Consider the following 19322-nt stretch of genomic DNA (forward strand, 5'->3'; position numbering starts at 1 on the left):
CATTAATTGTTTGCTATAGCATTCTTGCATCTTCCCTGCCTCTTTCCTGTGACTCTCACACTGCACTTTATCCTACATATTAGCTTCCTGTAAGAACTGGGCCTGGCTTCCTTCATTTCTCTTCTACTTAATCAGAGAAATTAGCCACCCAGTCATGCTCCCCATATACACACACTCAAGGCTGGAGCCGTCCCTTGCTGTCACTCTCAGAACCTAGACCAGTTCTGGGGAGCAGGGCACCTCGCCCCTTGTATTTTACAGTGAGATTTTAACTTTACTCTCATTACTAACAACTTTAGTTCTCAAACTCCCTAGTTTTAGTTTTACTTTTTAGTTTTTTTATATAGTTTTTAGTTTTTCAGATATATACGTCCAGGTCTTCATTTTTCCTCTCCTGACACAGAGCTTTAGAGATCCCTCTTTAAACACAGTTTACACATCCTGAGCTCTTAGGGCGAGGTATCTCCACTCTCCCGGGCTGCTTCATTCTCTGGCCCTTAGAAGTAGTGACCAAGACCACTACACCCCCCACACTTTATTCCCACTAATAGGACTCAGAAACACAAGAACATGGATTTCTGTCTCTTTTCTGCCCCACCAGACCTCAGGTATCTCACTTGAACCCCAGATGCACGTTTGGCATCCCTCATCCCTACCTGCAGGCTCTCATACTTCATTCCTCATGTAGACTGTAGGACTGGAGGTAACGCTAGAAAAGAAGGGCCAGCCTTTCACACACACAGTTTGGACAGCAGGAACCGTTTCTTCCTCCCAGTCCTGGCCTTTCTTCCCACCCTGTGCTTCATTCCATTTACTTTGCCTTCTAGCATTTCAGACTTGGGACCAGGTAGAGGCAACCCCTGCTCAGGGTGTCAGGCTTCCTCTTGCAGTGCAGAGTTGCCCCAGCGGAACCCAATAGTCTCCTCACTTGCCCCTCTCCAACTTTCTGATCTTTAATAGCTCTTTCACTTGCCCCAGTCAATTCATTTCAACTTTTCCTGGGAAATTCTCCAGGAAGCTGGTGTGTAGGATAGTGTAGGTGGGCATGGGGTTGGAGAGAGGAGTATGACTGGGTCCTGACCTCAGGGCTCCCCATCAGCTCAGAACCCCCTCCTCATACTCTGTCTTCAGATGTAACAGGTCTGCCCTGCTCTCTGCCCCTCTTAGTGTACCTCATCTTATTTATTCCCAGGTAGCAACTTGCACTCTAACACACTGTCAGAGCTTCTCTCCCTGGAACAGGAACTTGTTACAGAGGTCTGCGTGACTTTCTTTTTTCTCCATTTCACAGATACATATCAATACTGCAGGTCTGCTTCCACCGCCTGTCCCCTTACACATCCTATCAGCAACTCTCAGTCACTTTGACTAGTTAGGGACTCAGTTCATATAGGTCATTGCCTCCTTCCAGCCAGCATCATCCCCTTGCCTTACACTCTAAGCCCCAGAATTTTCTGGTGAAATGTGCAGAAAGAATATGACCTTATTTTAATACTGATTTAAAAAAGAAATTCTTGACTGATTCCCAAAGGTCCATCTAATTCCACTCTGTCCCTGGTGCCATGTGTTGAATTCATGCAGGCCAGAAAAAGATGCTGGCTCCAGACATCTTAGGGGAGACCAGGGGTGGTGGGGATGAGGGTTTTGAAAGGCATTGCCCACTCTGCATCTGTCTGTCCCAGTGCTAAAGGGTGCATGTCCTCTGAGGGGATGGGCGTTTGTATTGTATACTGGAGTGTGATTTTGCTTCTCTCTGACCTTCTCTTAAGTGCCACTGGAGCTCAAGTTGCACTTCTCACTTCTGCTAAGGTGACTTTCAGAGTAAAAGCCATTTGGAGAGGCATCTTTCCTATTAGTTTACTTAAGAGAGGGTTTAATTTTCTGGCCTGGGACCAGCAGCCTCAGCTGAGACCAGTAGTGTTTGCCAAGCTCTCCAGCCACCTTCTGCTCCCCACCTTTCTGGGTGATGAGAGAGGAAGGTCTTAAAAGTGTGCACTTATAATATAGTGACAATTAAATAGAAAGCTAAATTACCCACTTTTCTCTTTGTTTTTCTCCTCTGGTACAGGAGAATCATGCATGTAAAATCTGATTAGAAGAGTAATATAGCCATTGGCTTCAATAAAAATCTAGTATTTGAATTGGATTTCTTTCTTGAGGTCAGCACTACTCCCTCCTCCTAAGAGCTTCAGAGCTGTGTCAAGTGGTTAAGGTGGCAGGGGCATAGAGATGACCATAGACAAGTTAGAGAGTTTTGTTTTCTCTTGTAGGAATCTAAGATTGTCACCTAAGAGAAATTGTCCAAAATGATCTGTTTGAGTTTCTTTAGGTGCATTGTAGCCCAGAAGCACTGGTGTTAAGTCTTGGCCACTGCATGATGCTTCCAGCCCCAGGATTTTGCCAAAGAGGACAACTGCCTTTACAAGGTCCAGTCTGGTGGACCTTGCTGGATGGGGAGGGGTGTCTCCAGCTAATAGCCTGGGCAACCAGGAGCTCTGAATGCCAAACCTAACTCTGCATCTGACTGACTGTGACCTTGGGCAATTCTCAGCCCCTCTCAGCCCTTAGATTTTTCATCTAAGACAGTTAAACTACACAGCCATGCACTTTGGCTACTTTCCAATTGTAGCTTTCTGGGAGGCCTGATATTTGATGCCAGACCCTAGAGGGCACTTGAATGCCATGTTTGGCCTGATATCACCAGGGCAAAGCCCTGTAAGTCATATCTGTTTCTCCCATATCAGGGCAGACGTTGGGGGCTGGGAACCATCAGTTCCACTGCAGTGAGAGGCATCAGCCTCATCTGGCCCCAGAATTCTCTCTGGCTTTGGAAGCCAGAGGTTATGAGATAGGGAACAGACTGAATGATCTATATTCCAAGAAAAAAATTTTGGTGGATCCAGTGTTGTACATGAAGGATATAAATAAGTATTCAAAGGCCCCTCACCGAACAAAGACAAGGCATGTTATCAAATTCTTGGCTTCTAAAATACAAATTCCATGACACTAAACATGTTACAGGAAATTTACAGTTTCACTTTTATTTTTTGTACTTTCATTTCTCTGCTTCAGAACTGAGTTTCCTTGTCATCCAGCCAGGTTTTAAACTATGCCAGTTGCAACATCTTGAATTTTACACGGGACCACTTCCCTCCTTGGATTCCTGAGTGCCAGGGGTAACCAAAGAAGAGAGGCCTGCACTTTTGCACTCTTGGCTTCCCATTGTTCTTGGTGTGTGTGAGGTTGGCGTTGCTGGACCTTTGTCTGTTGCCATTTCCTTCATCTTTGGTCCCACTCCCTCCCACTATGTTCTCATGAATACAGATCTTTCCAGTCCACTTATTCTGTGTTTAGCTATATTAATATGTATCCATGAAAAAAATACATAGATTTTTTGTTTTTTTTTTAATAAATAGTACCCAGCTATAAATCTCATTTTTTTCTAACTTTTCTGTCATATTTGTACTTTATCTATAATGCTACAATTAGATCTAGTTTGTTCCTTCTAACTGTTGTATAATAATCCATGGTGAGCTGTTTTGCATTTCACTTTGGGTATCCCTGACATGGTTGTGACAAAAATCACTAGTTGTGTCCCCTGTGCCTCTGTGTAGGGGGTTTCTTCAGGAGTGCAGGTTTTGAGTCATGGGGTATCAACTCACCCAATTGCACTACGTACTGCTAGATTGCTGTCCAAAAGAATGTATGAGTGTAAATGGCCAATAGCAGTGCCTGGAGGTTTCCATTCTCCCTCAAACCCATGCAAACTGGCAAAAAATAGAAAAATGGGTAATACCAGTCAGATAGGTATAGTCCAGTATATAATTTCAAACCTGTGCTTCTCTGAATGTTAGTAAAATTGAATAGTGCTTTAGCAGGTCTTATCTTTTGCTTATTCATATCTTCTTTTTCAGGTGGGTTCCCAATTTTTTTTTTCATTTTCCAGGCATTCCCATTATGTGCCGGTTATTCTTTTCATTTGTAGCCATGGCAAATATCTCATCCTAGTCTGTGGCTCCTGTTAACTCTGTAGTGTCTGTTGTTGAACAGAAGCTTTAAATTATAAGCATTCTCAAAGATGCATATTTTTTCTTTTGTGAATCTTGTTTAGGAAACCTTTCCCCACCTGGAAATCACTGTGTTTGTTTTTACTATAGAAATAGTTTGAAAACTATTTCTTAAACTTTAGTATATAAAAGTAAGGTCCTAGGATTATAAAAAAGAAAAGAAAGGAAGGCATCCCAACTCACAGTAATTTGTTTTTACACCCATTGGGTTGGCAAAAATTTTTTAATTGGGCAAGAGCAGCATTGTAACCATGTGGTCATGCAAGAACTCTCATACATAGCTGATAAGACAGTAATCAGTACCTCTATAAACAATCTGACTCAAAATTTATTCTCCAGACATTCTCTATAGAGATTCATCCACATGTGTACTAGATGTGTACCAAAATGTTTATTGCAGCATTGTTTATAATAGCTAAACAGATTATACATTCTCCAAATATCCCTCAACAAGTGAATGTGTAACATGCAGCATATTCATACAATGATTTGCCATCTGGCTGTGAACTCTATATAGCAATGGATTGCTATACAGTGAATTAACGGAAGTTGAATGCATTGATATGGATGAATCTCAAACTATCGAATGAAAAAAGAAAGAGATAAAAGTGATACCATGTACATAAAATTCAAAAACATTTGAAACTATTTTAGGGTTGCATGTATAGAAATATAACTATAAGGAAAAGTCAGGAAAATTTTAAAAGTACAGAAGAATAGTGGTTACCCATGAGATAGAAGGAGGGGGAGTCTCTGGGTGTATGCTGCTCAAGGCTTTAGTGGTATTGGCAATATTTTGTTTCTCAAGCTGATGGTAGATACAGAGGTGTCCATTTTGCAATTCTTTTTCTATCTTCTCTATGTGCTACATTTTATGTGTGTGAAAATTGTTCATAATTTTTGTTAAACCATTGCAATAATCTGGGGTGGGGGGAGACATTAGGATTTGTACTTTTAATCATATTGCAGATGGCTCAAGTTCCAAACTTTGAAAAACACTGCCTTAGAATTTCACAGTATCCTGTGGGATGCTTTGCCTTATTCTTGGAAAGGGCATGGAGAGGATACTGTTGTTAAATCAAGGCTGCAGATTCTTGGCAGGTTCCAGCACTGTGTCTTGCTGGCAGTCACATATGAGAGAGGGAGCACTAGAGCAGGAGTCCAGAGACCTGAGTCCAGGTCAGACTTGCTGTATGGTGTGGGTAAAATTGCAGTATTTCCAGAATCTCTCTCCTGGCCTTAGTGCATCTCCATATCAGTAGGTGTTTCCAAAGGGTGGAGAGAAATAGTGCATCCCTGCATCAGTAGGTGATTACAAGGGTGTGGGAGCAAGGGTATAGTTGGACCAGAGAGGTTTGCTGGGGTCCCTTTTTACAGCTGAGTTGTGAGAGACACAGGCGAGAGCCAAAGTGGGCAACTGCTTGTAAGCAATAAATGCGTTTCTCCTACTTTATTTCTCCTTTTGGCTTCAAAGGTCATTTGTACCCACCCCCACTCCCAGCTGGGAAGTTATTCCCCACCCCCTCCCAGGGTTACATATGGCCTTGAGCATCTTATTTCTCTTGATCTTCACATCTTCATCTGTGAAGTGAGGGGGTGGGATTAGATTATTGGTTATTTCCTTTATAGTTCTGTGATCTGAGGTCATGATCTTTCCCCTCTCAACCCTGGTGTCCTCTCAGCCAGGTCCCAGTGATAAGAAATCAGAACTTCTGCCAGCTGAATGGAACAGTAATAAAGACCTGTACGTCCTCCGGTATGAGTCTAAGGACGGGTCCAAAAAGCTCCTTGTGAAGGCTGTCACGGTTGAGAACAGCATGATCATCAATGTGCTGGTGAGTCTCTGGGACACGTAGGCGACCACTGGTGGGAGTGAAGGTTGGGATCACTTTTTCAAGACCCATTTAACAGTATGGACCAAGAGCCCTAAATGTTCAAAAGCCTCCACCTAGTGGTTCTACTTCTGCAACTTTATCCTCAGCAAGAACTTTAAAAATAGAAAAGCTTTGTGCTCAGAGATGTTTACTGCCTTGTGTGGAAGACTTTACATACATCACAGGGGAATGGTTAAATAAATTAAGGTAAACCCATTCAATGACAACATGGGAGAAAAAAAGTTTATAGTGGCCTTGGGGTACTTTAGTTCCTTGGATAAGTCTTGTTGCCTTGGAGGTTTAACACTTCCTGTTTGCTTTGCTGGAAACTTCTTCTCCACCCTGGGCCTCCTTATACACAGACGTACCCTCCTCCTGGCTAACTCCCTGTCATTTTTCTTTTCCTCAAAAAGCTCTGTCGTGACAACCCACTCTCAACAGCCAGAAAAATCTAAATTATGCCTTTCTATTTCATTATTTAATTTTCCTGCTTGGTACTTACCACACTTTGTAATTACATGCTTTGGTTTAATGTTTACATTTTGTCTTAGTGTCTCTATGTGGCCATATAAAACTGTCATGCAATCTGTATTATACTGCGCTTCACATTTTTCACTCAGTATGTTTTGGAGGTCTTTACTTGGGAATGCCTGTAAATGTACCTTAGTCATTTTAACCACTATGTACCATTGCATGGTACCATAATTTGTCCCTTTCCCTTTTGATGAATATGTAGAGCTCAGACAGGGTTCTTAGTTACAAACAATACAATCCTCTCAGGTTAGTTTAAACAAATAGGGTCTTTTAAAAGAACTGGGATAGCTTATTGAATTGTTGAAGGACTGGAGAAATAGATTCAAGGCTGGGCTCCAGGACAGTGCCCCAAACCATACCATGGAAACCACTGCTGATGCCACCATCCTGGAGCATTAGGTACTGGCCAGTACTGCAATCCTAGTGCCCCTTCTCATGGGCCACTGATGTGGTGACCCCTGCTCCCTCTGCTGCTTCCCTCATTATTGAGATGTCAGCCCCTTCCTGGGCCTGCTTTTCCATGTTGCCCACCTCCAAGTTGAAGTTGTGCATCCAGTTGGCAGCTCAGTTACACACCTGTGCCCAAGCCGCAAAAGAGCCTGGCAAGCAGCTTTCCTGGGCTTTGCCTCAGAAAGGCAATATTCCTAAATCAGAGAAGTTGCCAAGTATTAGAAGGGTATTTCCTGTAAGATAAATTCTAGCCGAAATAAGCAGGCGAAGAGAGGCAACAAAGGGCCAGGTAGTTTATTTGAACGCAAATTCCTGGGTGATGTTCTGCGGTCTGGCTATCACAGGCCGGGGAAGTCACACCCAGCAGGGCAGGCAGCAAGTTTTTAAAGAAGGCAGGGGGAGGGAGAGCAAAGGTGTACAGTGGTGCGAGGATTGGCTCGCCTAGGGTACGTGGGGGTCTGTCATTGGCCTTTAGCCAGGTACTGGAAAGTTACCACTAATCCTTTAGCTTGGGGGAAGGGCTCTAGTTGGGAGTGTTATCCATCAGGCTCTGGAATGTTGTCAGACTGGAACCTGTTGGTCTCTTCACCTCATGAGGCCTGAGCTTGTCCATCAGGTTCACCCCTTCCCCTGGTGCCTCCATCCTTAACATTTCCTATATTACAGTCAGTCCTTATACAGTTGACCCTTAAACACCACTGTGGGGTTTGGGCGCCAAACACCTGTGCATTTGAGAATCTGCCTATAATTTCTGACTCCCCAAAAACTTAATGACTAATAGCCTCTGTTGACTGGAGGCTTTATCAGTAATAGACTATCATTTAACACATATTTTGTATCTTACATATATTATATACTATATTACAATAAAGTAAGCTAGAGAAAGGAAAATGCTTTTTCAAATTGTCATGCATCTCCAAAAAACTTTCCAATACACTAATTGAAAAAAACCCAAATGTAAATGGACCCATGCTGTTCAAACTATGTTTTTCAAAGATCAACTGTATATTTATTTCTCTTTGTGCGCAGATTTATTTGTTTAGCTTGATTATTTAATTGTCACTCTCCCCCCATCCACTGACTCATTAGCCCAGAAAGATCTCCAGTTTCTCACTTCCTACTTTCATTTTTCTAGGAATATGGCTCACAGCAAGTGTCAGACTTAACCCTGAACTTGGATGAATATATTGATTCAGAACACCTGGCTGACTTCCACAGGTACTTCAAAGTGATGGCTTTTCCCTGGGAAAAAGGAGAGTACCCCAGTAGTCAGATAGAAGGAATGGAGTGGCATGTCCAGAGAACAGAGCAAGTTTAATGGAAGGAGCTTTCACTCCTAGGCCCAGCCACTTCTCAGTCCGCTTTTCTGTTTTTAATTTATTTGATGAGAAATCTCACATGGGAAATGCCATGAAATGAAGTGATGCAATCAAGAGTCTGTAAGTGCTGCTGTGGCTACAGAGCAGAGATGTGGCTGGGCCAGTGGGGACAGAGTAGGTTTCTGAGAAAAAGTGTCCCTACTCAGGTCTCCAGTCCACCACCAACTTTTTGTGTTCAGAGCAGTTTCAGGTTCACAGCAAAATTGAGCAGCAAGTACAGAGTTTCCATATACCTCCTGCCTCCTCCCACCCCCGTCCCAGCTTCCTTCGTTATCAGCATCCTGCACCAAAGGGGCTCATTTTTTTAAACAGGTAAACCTACACTGATACACATTATCACCCAAAGTCCATAGTTTACCTTAGTCACTCTTGGTGGTACTGGAATATGTTTAGTTTTGCAAGAAACTGCCAAACTGTCTTCCAAAGTGGCCATACCATTTTGCATTCTCATCAGCAGCTCCTGTTGTTCCACATCCTTGTCAGTGTATGGTGTTGTTAGTGTTTCAGATTTTGGCCATTCTAATAGGAGTGTAGTGGTGTCTTATTTTGTTTTAACCTGCAATTCCCTAATGTTATAATGATGTTGAGCATCTTTTCATAACATATTTGTTATCTGTGTAGAGAGGCATCTGTTCAGATCTTTGGCCTATTTTTTTTTTGAGAGGGTATCTCTCATATTTATTGATCAAATAGTTGTTAACAGTTAACAACAATAAAATTCTGTATAGGGGACTCAATGCACAATCATTAATCAACCCCAAGCCTAATTCTCAACAGTCTCCAATCTTCTGAAGCACAACGAACAAGTTCTTACATGGTGAACAAATTCTTACATAGTGAATAAGTTCTTACATGGTGAACAGTGCAAGGGCAGTCATCACAGAAACTTTTGGTTTTGATCACGCATTATGAACTACAAACAATCAGGTCAGATATGAATATTTGTTTGATTTTTATACTTGATTTATATGTGAATCCCACATTTCTCCCTTATTATTATTGTTATTATTATTTTTGATAAAATGCTGAAGTGGTAGGTAGATGCAAGATAAAGGTAGAAAACATAGTTTAGTGCTGTAAGAGGGGAAATGTAGATGATCAGGTCTGTGCCTATAGACTAAGTATTAATCCAAGCTAGACAAGGGCAACAAAACATCCACAGATGCAGAAGATTTCTCTCAAAACAGGGGGCATGAGGTTCTAAGCCTCACCTCTGTTGATCCCCAATTTCTCACCTGATGGCCCCCCTGCGACTGTGCCTGTCTTAGGTTGTTCCTCCCTTGAGGAATCTTACTCGTCTCTGGCTATCCAGTCATCTTCCAGGGCCATACAGGGAAATGTAAAGTTGGTAAGTGAGAGAGAAGCCATATTGTTTGAAAAGGTTAGCTTTTTACTTCTTTGCAGATTTGTGCCCTGTGGCTTCTATGCCCAGCACTTGTCTTGAGGTATCTTTACCACTTGGAAGAATTATGATACTCGGTAAATTCTTTGGCCTATTTTTTAATTGAATTGTTTTCTTGTTGAGTTTTAGGAGTTCTTTGTATATATTAGATAACAGTATTTTATCATGTATGTGTTTTGCAAAATATGTTCTCCTAGTTGGCTTATCTTCTCATTCTCTTCCCTTTTTATTCTGAACTTTGTAACCCTGTAGAAAAGATGGTTTGCCAAAATATCACAGTGAACACTTACATACCTATCACCTAGATTCACATATTTTTAACATTTTACCACATTTACTTAATTTTTCTGTATTTTGTTTTGTTATTAAACCATTTGGTAATTATTTCCAGACTTTGTGAACCTTAACCCCTAAATATTTCGGCATATGTCTCCTTGTTTTTATGAGAGTATCCTCTTATGTAACCATAATAGTGTTACCACACTCAGGAGTGTAGCATTGATACATTAGTATTGTGTGATACACAGTCCATGTTCAGATTTCTGCATTCATCCCAGCAGTGACCTTTTTAGCTGTCTTTCAGTTTTTGATTTGAGGTTTTTTCCTTTTCCAGCCAAAGATCAATCATACTGCATTTATTTTCATGTCTCTTTAATTACCTTTAATCTGGAACCATTTCCCAGGCTGTTTTTCATGGCCTTGGTATTTTGAAGACTCATCAGTTAAATAGGATGTTCAGTTTGTTTCCCCATGATCAGCAGCTGTATCAGGTTGTTTCCTCATCATTCAATCGAGGTTGACCATTTTTGACGAGAACACTATGTAGGTGATGCTGTGTTCTCGGCATTTCACCTCAGGTACATGGTATTTGTCTCATCGTTGATTTTGTTCAATTTGATCACGTAGTTATGAGAGTATCTGTCAGCTTTCCCTGTAGTAAAGGTATTCCTTTTCCTTGTTTCCCTTTATATTTAATAAGTGATCTGTGGGATTATACCAGTAAACTGTGGAATATTCTGCTTCCTAATGGTCTTTCATCCTATAGTTTTGGCATCTGCTGATTCTTGTCCGAATCAATTATTACAGTAATGATTATAAAACAGTAATTTTCTCTGTTTATCATTCTTTCTACATATATTAGCATTTTTTATGAAAAAGAGTTTCCTATTCTCCCTGTTCCCTTTATTTTTAACTTTTTAAAATATCAGTATAAATTTGTGGATTCTTTTTTACTCAAAGTTACAGTCCATTTCTGTCACTCTTGAACGTTCATACTGTTCCAGAACTGACCGTGGGAGCACCTTCAAGCTGCTTCCTTTGTCCTTTTGACACTTCCCTGTCATTCTTTGAGCATTTTCATGCTGTCTTGTACAATGAGATGTTCCAGCCTCACCTTGTGCTTTCCTTGCTCCTGCCTTGAAATCAGCCATTTTTCTAAGGAGCCTTGATTTCTGTTAGTAGGGAATAGTATTTAAAAAGCAAAATCTGGGCCCTGAGTATGTTCATTAATAGTAAGGATTTCATTGCTTCTAGGTCCTTTAAGTGAATAGAGCTAAGAAGCCTTTTCCTTAGATTTCTTCTCTAAACTTCAAACTGATTCTTTTATTTTTAATCTAACACCATGGGATTCTTATTCTTTTATTCTGTACTGTATCTCCCTTTTGTGGTGAGATCTGATTCCCAACAGCACCAATATATTTTCTCATTTGTTTGATCTGAAAATAAACACAAATAGCTTCTGAACAGCTACATCAGTTATCAACCAAGAAAAAAATCTACTTAGTTCGAACTAGTCTCTTTTCAGTTCTTTTTGTCTTTTAACTGTGTCCCACTGATGATGTATATAGTCAGAATATTGTGTTCAAAAGGTACTTAGATTAAGGGGTTATTTTTCCATTAGCATAATGAAATTGTGTTTGTTATATAGTTACACCCACTTTATTCCATTGTAGGGACTTTTTCCCCATGTCATTGACCTCTTCAGGGTTTTTAGAGGAAGCCTGGCATCATTGTAAATTCACAGTCATCAGAACTGCCTAGAAAGCCTATTGCATTTAATTACATCCAATCAGCAATAACCATTTTAAACCCACTCCACTCTTCTCAGACTTCCAAACCACCTACCTCCATCATTCTGGCCACCCTTCTTTGTCTCCTTCCCTCTTCCATGTATCTTCTATGTGAGGGAGATCCCTACTTCCATTCCTGCTCACCTCCCTCCAGTTCATTTCCCACAGAGCAGTTGGACCAGCCTTTTTAAAACATAGATCAGATCATGTTGAAACCCTTGCTTGAAATCTCACACACATTAGGATGTCTACTATCAAAAAAATGGAAACTAACAAGTATTGGCAAGAACGTGGATAAATTAGAACCTTGTACACTATTGGTAGAAATGTAAAATGGTAAAACCACTATGGAAAACAGTATAGTGGTTCCTCACAAAATTAAATTACCATGTCATTCAGTAATTCTACTTTTGGACATTTACCCAGTATAATTGAAAGCATGGTCTTGAAGAGATATTTGTACACTGACATTCATAGAAGCATTATTGACAATAGCCTAAAGGTGGAAGCAACATAGGTGTCTGTGAACACCTAGGGGAGATGAATGGATAAACAAAATGTGGTATATACATTTAAAATACCAATGGAATGGAATATTATTCAGCTTTAAAAAGGAAGGAAATGCTGACACATGCTACAACATGGATGAACCTTGAGGACATTATGCTAAGTGAAATAAGGCAATTACAACCACATGAATACTGTATGAGTCCACTCATATAAGGTACCTAGACACAGAAAGTAGAATGGTGGTTGTTGGGGCTTGGGAGAGGAGAGAATAGGGATTTCTATTTAATGGGTACAGAGTTTCTGTTCTGCAAAATAGAGTTGTGAAGATGGATGGTGGTGATGATTGCACAGCAGAGTGTATATACTTAATGATACCACTATACCATATGCTTGAAAATGGTTAAGTTGATAACTTTTATGTGTATTTTACTACAATTAAAAGTTTTTTAAATCTTAAAGACCAGAACCCTTCAAGGAATGTTCATTGCTCTTTAGATAAAGAATAGAATCGTTGATGGGGCCTAAAGCCTCCGCCTAACCCTTCCCACCCTAACCTGTGTCAACTCCCCGGTAATTCCTGTCCTCAGCCACTGTGCCATGCTCCTCCCTTCTGCAGAGCTCCTCCCTCTGCCTGGAGCATTCTCCCCAGCCTCCTCAAGCAGCCAGCCGCTGTTCTTTTACTAGTTTTGCAGAGGAGTCTCCTTTGGCCCCCGTTTGATATTCTAGAACAACCTTTTAAGCATTTAGAAGGTGGGTATTTTATGACTAACTTCTTGGAGTTGGTTTCCCACGTTAGCCTGTGGTCTCCTTGAGCAGCTCTGCCAAGACCAGATCTCTTTCACATATGGTAGACAAAGGAGTGAAGGAGTGAAGTGAGGCCAGGCCTGGCCTTAGCAGAGTGACTCTTCTGAGTGCTGCCCACACCATGACGCCCCAGCACCCCTTAAAGGGTAAGGGAAGGACATTTGGAGTGTAGTCCCTCTCTTGACTTCTTCACTCTGGAATTCCACTGGGAGGGAAATTGACAAAAATCCCAGGCAGTGTCCTAGGCTGTTCACGCTTTTAGAGTATTTGCTTCTCTCAGCAGTATGAGAGAGAACAGTGACAGTCTCCACTTATTTTTTAAAATACATTTGTTGTTGGGGTTTTGTGTGCTGGGGACTTTTTTTGTGTGATTACTGTGAAATGAGGGACCAATAGTACTATGTCAGAATGTTGTTCTGAGAACAAAATGAGGTTTCAGCACAGTACTCAGTGCTGGTCCCAGCTCTTAGTAAATACGCAAAGGGAAAAGAATCTGATCACCAGGATCATCTCCATGGAAACTGAGGCTCTGAGAGCTGTGGTGTGGATCTGCCTCCTGATCATAAGGCCCTCCCTCTCTGCTCTGCCTTACTGCCAGCACCCTTGAGCTGCCGGCTTCTAGTCGTCTTCCCCCATCAAGCCCTCCATTAGGTCATCATGGCATGTTCTTGTCTATGCTAGGTGGGAATTTGTGCCCCTTGACAAGCAAACTGATTTGCTAAAGAGTATAAACCTGTTCCTTTCTGCCATGTTCTATGTTAGACAGGATGACAGACTGTCTTTTGCTAATACCAAAATGGCAGTGCTACTGAAGGCTTAGAAATTGAGAACTTCTTTAGTCCTTGGAAGGTTTTGAATCAGACTTGAGTTCTACAGATAAACATCTTACATAGGGAGATCAGAGACCTTCCACCTGTATCACACACAGTTCATGTGATTGAACAGAAAGGAGGAATTAGACTTACCCCCTCCACCTAGCTTGGTCAGGGAAGGAGCAAGATCCCCAAAGTTCTGTGTTCTCAGTAGAAACCTTATCTTCATAGGGATGTATGGACCACAGGCCCTTAGATCTTCCAGGCCACTGCAGGTGTTATACTTTTTAACCATGGAGTTCTTCTTTGGAGAGTGGTCTCTCTCTCGACTTCTTCATTCTGGAATTCCCTTGGGAGAAAACAAACTGATGGATGTGTATTTGAGAACATAATTGACATACTCAACTGGTAAAAATAAAAATAGAGTTGCTCTGGTGGAAAGGGTGGGGGTGGGAAATGGAGGTCCCTGTGCTCCATCTTCTTGCCCTTCCTTGACCTCCTTCTATGCTAGAGAAACCTGAAACCACTGATCTAGTCTAATATTCTCAATTTATCTTATGACTATATAATAAATTTACTTTTTTAATTCAAGTTTTTATTTTGAGATAATTATAGTCTTAAATGCAGTTGTAAGAAATAATACAGATTCTTTGTATACATTTTACCTCAATGATAACATTGTACAAAACTTTACTAGATTATTATAGTCAGGATACTGACATTGATACAATGATATAAAGCATCTCCATCACCACAAGGATCCCTTTTGATGTCTTTTTGTAGCCATACTCACCCCCTTCCCCATCCCCAACCCCCTGGCAACTGCCATTTAGTCCCATTTCTAAAACTATCATTTCAAAATATTATATAAATGGAATCACACAGTATATAAGCTTTTCTCACTCAGCATAATACCCTTGTGATCCATCTGAGTTGTTGCATATGTCAACAGTTTGTTCCTTTTGATTGCAGAGTAGTATTTTGCGGTATGGATGCACTGCAGTTTAACCATCTACTTGTTGAAGGACATCTGGATTGTTTCCAGTTTTTTGCTATTAGAAATAAAGGTGCTATGAACATTCACATACAGGCTTTTGTGTGGATATAATTTTCGTATTTCTGCAAAAATGCCCAAGAATGCAGTGGAATTGTGTGTTTAGTTTTTTAAGAAACTGCCCAATGATTTTCCAGAGTGTCTGTATCATCTAACATATCCAACGCCAGTGAATGAGTGATATAGTTTCTCTGCATCTTCACCAGCATTGTGCGTGGTTAGTATTTTTCATTTTAGTTATTCCCATAGATGTGTAGAAGATTTTTATGGTTTTAATTTGCATTTCCCTCATGGCTAATGATGTTGAGCATCTTTTCATGTGTGTATTTGCTACTGTATATCTACTTTGGCAAAATGTTCACATCTTTTACCCATTTTCTTCCAATTGGATTGTTTATTTATTTTTTTACTTTTGTGTTTTGAGAGTTCCATATATATAAGTCCTTTGTTAGTTGGTGGCTTATAAATATTTTCTCCTGGCCTGTAGTTTGTCTTTTCATTCACTTAACAGGGTCTTTCACAAAATAGAAGTTTTTAATTTTGATAATATAATTTTATCAAATTTTGCTTTTATGGATCAAACTTCTGGTGTCATTGTAATAACTCTTTGCCTAACCCTAGATCCCAAAGATTTTCTCTGATATTTTTTCTAAACATTTTATAATTTTGTTTTACATTTAAGTATGTGTTCTATTTTAAGTTAATTTTTATATAAGATATGAGGCTTAGACAAAGGTTCATTTTGTTGCCTATGGATGTCCAGTTGCTCCACCATTTGTTCTGCTTTCATTGAACTGCTTTTGCAACTTCACCAAAAATCAGTTGTCTGAACTTATATGGGTCTATTTCTGGGCTCTGTTTTTTTCCATTGAACTTGTATGTATCCTTCTGCCAATATCACACAGTATTGATTATTGTGGCTACATAATAGACTTTAATATTGAGTAGAATGATTTCTCCCACTTACTTCTCCTCTCAAGGTAGTTTTAGCTATCCTAGGGTCTTTGCCTTTCTGTATAAACTTGAGTAAACTTGGCTACGTTTTTTAAAAATCTTACTGGGATTTTAATGGAAATTGCTTTAAATGTATAAATCATTAAAACTATAGTGGGGAAAATTGATATTTTTACTATAAGCATGGTATGTCCTCTATTTCTTTCATCATCATTTTGTAATTTTCAGCATATAGATCCTACACATGCTTTTGTATTTCTTTCGGTAGGGAGGGTGATTACTTATAGATGGTGTTCTGTTCTTTGTTTTATTTTTTAATGTTCATTGTTACTATATAGAAATGCAATTTATTTTTGTGTATTGATCTTGTATCCTGTCACTTGCCGAACTCACAGTGTTCTTGGAGATTTTTGTAGAGTACTTGGGAATTTCAAGGTAGACCAACATGTCATTTGCAAATAGGAACAATTTTATTCCTTGCTTTCTAACCTGTATGCTGTTTCTTTTTCTGCCTTTGTTCAATGGCTAGGACTTCCAGTTTTATGTTAATTAAGAATAGCAATTGTTCCCAGTCTTAGAGACAAAGTATTCAGTCTTTCATTTTTTAAAATTCAGATTCTAGCTTTATGTATTAGATTTGTAACCTTGATAACAAGTTATTTGACTTCTCTAAGTCTCAATTTCCTTGTCTGTGAAATATTGATACCAGTATTACCTGATCGCTGTGCTGAAAATTCACTAAGTTAACATATGGAAAGGACTTAGAACAGTGTCTGTCACATAGTAAGTGTTCAGTGAGTATTAGTTGTTATATTATTATTCTTGCTCAATATAGATAACTAACCTGTTCCAAAAATCAGTGCTTCAGGTTCAGAGAACATAATGCCTAAACCATATAGGATTGCAGTCCATATTTGTCACTTTTACCTATTCACTGGCTTCCCAATTAAAGGGAAATAAATTTTGTAAGACTTACCTGCATTCCCATTTCAGTGAACTAAAAGGGGGAAGAATCATAGCTTGGCCTTTGTTCTCTCCTTCCCTATAGCTCTCCTAGGTCTCTCCTTTCCACTTACCTTCAGAAATATCCTCCAATCAGCTCAAGTCTTTCTTAGTAAGTATATAGTTAGCTGTAAGTTTTCTTGCAGATGTTTTTTATCAGGTTGAGGAAGTCTGCTTCTATTCCTAGTCTGTGAGAGTTTTTACCATGAATGAATTTTATAATGTTGGATTTTGTCAGATGATTTTTCTGCATCAACTGATATGATCGTATGATTTTTTTTAGCTTATTGATATGGTAAGGATTTGGAATATTGAACCAGTTTTACATTCCTACAGTAAACCCTATGGTATATCATTCCTTTTATATATTTTTTAATTCAGTTTGTTAACATTTTGTTGAGCATTTTACATCCAAATTCATGGGAAATAATGGTCAATAGTTTTCTTTTTTTTTTTTTTTTTTTTGAGAGGGCATCTCTCATATTTATTGATCAAATGGTTGTTAACAACAGTAAAATTCAGTATAGGGGGGTCAACGCTCAATGTACAATCATTAATCCATCTCAAGCCTAATTCTCGTCAGTCTCCAATCTTCTGAAGCATAGCGAACAAGTTCTTACATGGTGAACGAATTCTTACATAGTGAATAAATTCTTACATGGTGAACAGTACAAGGGCAGTCATCACAGAAACTTTCGGTTTTGATCACGCATTATGAACTATAAACAATCAGGTCAAATATGAATATTCGTTTGATTTTTGTACTTGATCTATATGTTGATCCCCCATTTCTCCTACTATTATTATTATTTTTATTTTTAATAAAATGCTGAAGTGGTAGGTAGATGCAAGATAAAGGTAGAAAACATAGATTAGTGCTGTAAGAAGGCAAATGTAGATGATCAGATGATCAGGTGTGTGCCTATGGACTAAGTATTAATCCAGGCTAGACAAGGGCATCAAGACATCCACGGATGCAGAAGATTTCTCTCAAAGCAGGGGGGGTGAGGTTCTGAGCCTCACCTCTGTTGATCCCCAAATTCTCACCTGATGGCCCCCCTGCGACTGTGCCTGTCTTAGGTTGTTCCTCCCTTGAGGAATCTTACCCGTCTCTGGCTAACCAGTCATCTTCCGGGGCCATACAGGGAAATGTAAAGTTGGTAAGTGAGAGAGAAGCCATATTGTTTGCAAAGGTTAGCTTTTTACTTCTTTGCAGATTTATGCCCTGTGGCTTCTATGCCCAGCACTTGTCTCAAGGTATCTTTACCACCTGGAGGAATTATGATACTCGGTAAATTCGATATGAGGCACGAATTCTATTTAAGGGTTGTAATTAGGAAGGAAGAAGAAAAGCTATAGATGTAGCATACGAAGGAAACTTGGGAGGATTGATTATTTCTTTGACATATCTTCTTGTATAGTACCTTAAGTATGTATAGGTTTTAAACTACTAACTAATTTGCACACATATATTAACAAAATAGGAATACGGTGACATAAACAAAGCAAATCTATAATTACCATCCATCTCCAGTGAAGCCAAGAAAACCATTTAGGCACCCTAGGCATTTGTGAAAATTTATCTATGATATGATGGATATTGTCCAACTGTACTTGAACCATCAGACAAATTAAAGCAGCCCATTTCTGGGATCTGTTCACATCCCATATGTTCTTTTAACCATAGATAGTCTATAGTCATGAGATTTTGGAGTGCTACAACTTGCACCCCTCCCAACTCCTGGTTGAGTTCCAACAGTACAGATCCGGTCAAATTCGTTGTCTCACTGTATGCACATGCCAGCCTAGACATCTCCCTCCTCATTCTTATGGCAAGTCCAGGAGATGGTGGGCTGGATGCAGCCACAACCGCAGCATCGTCCGAATCCCTGTGGAGGCTTTTTGATGATCATCCCCCGGCACTAGTCCTCCAGAGAGTGCTGATGCCGGAAGCTCCTCCTCATATCGTATCTTAGTTCATTTTCTGGGTATCCAAGCTAGGCCTTGATCTCCTGCATAGAAACAAGCAGACCCTTTGCCCACACTTTGACATGCCCTCTATACCACTGTGCAGAACTCATTGGAGGTCAGCACACAGTAACTGCTTTTTTTTTTTTTTTTTTTTTTTTAAATTAAGAGAAAGGAATATTATCAGAAAAGAGTACCTCCATAGCTGATCATCTGACACCCTTTAAGTGATCAACATTAAGGATATTTAAAGCATGCGTTGATCTTTGATTTACCAATAGTTTTATCCTGTTAAGGAGTAATCCCCCTTTTCCTTCTTTCTTTCTTTCTTTCTTTTTTTTTTTCTTTTTTTTTTTTTTTTTTTTTTTTTTTTAAATTTTTAATCTACACTTACATGAAGAATACTATGTTTACTATGCTCTCCCCTATATCAGGTCCCCCCT

The 19322-nt window shown here is 39.7% G+C and overlaps 1 protein-coding gene across 2 annotated transcripts in view; it reads left to right on the top strand.

The window, feature by feature from the left end:
- PSMF1 (proteasome inhibitor subunit 1) overlaps nt 1-19322 on the top strand; it is a 48362-nt gene that overhangs the window by 1171 nt on the left and 27869 nt on the right. The window contains exons 2-3 of one of the 2 annotated variants that reach the window (XM_073236766.1): nt 5750-5902; nt 8061-8143. In XM_073236766.1, the coding sequence (XP_073092867.1) occupies nt 5750-5902; nt 8061-8143 (236 nt within the window). The remainder of the gene's footprint in view (nt 1-5749; nt 5903-8060; nt 8144-19322) is intronic. The other variant, XM_073236767.1, reaches the window with a different exon arrangement.

Source organism: Manis javanica, chromosome 5, assembly GCF_040802235.1.
Source record: "Manis javanica isolate MJ-LG chromosome 5, MJ_LKY, whole genome shotgun sequence".
Classification (NCBI taxonomy): domain Eukaryota; kingdom Metazoa; phylum Chordata; class Mammalia; order Pholidota; family Manidae; genus Manis; species Manis javanica.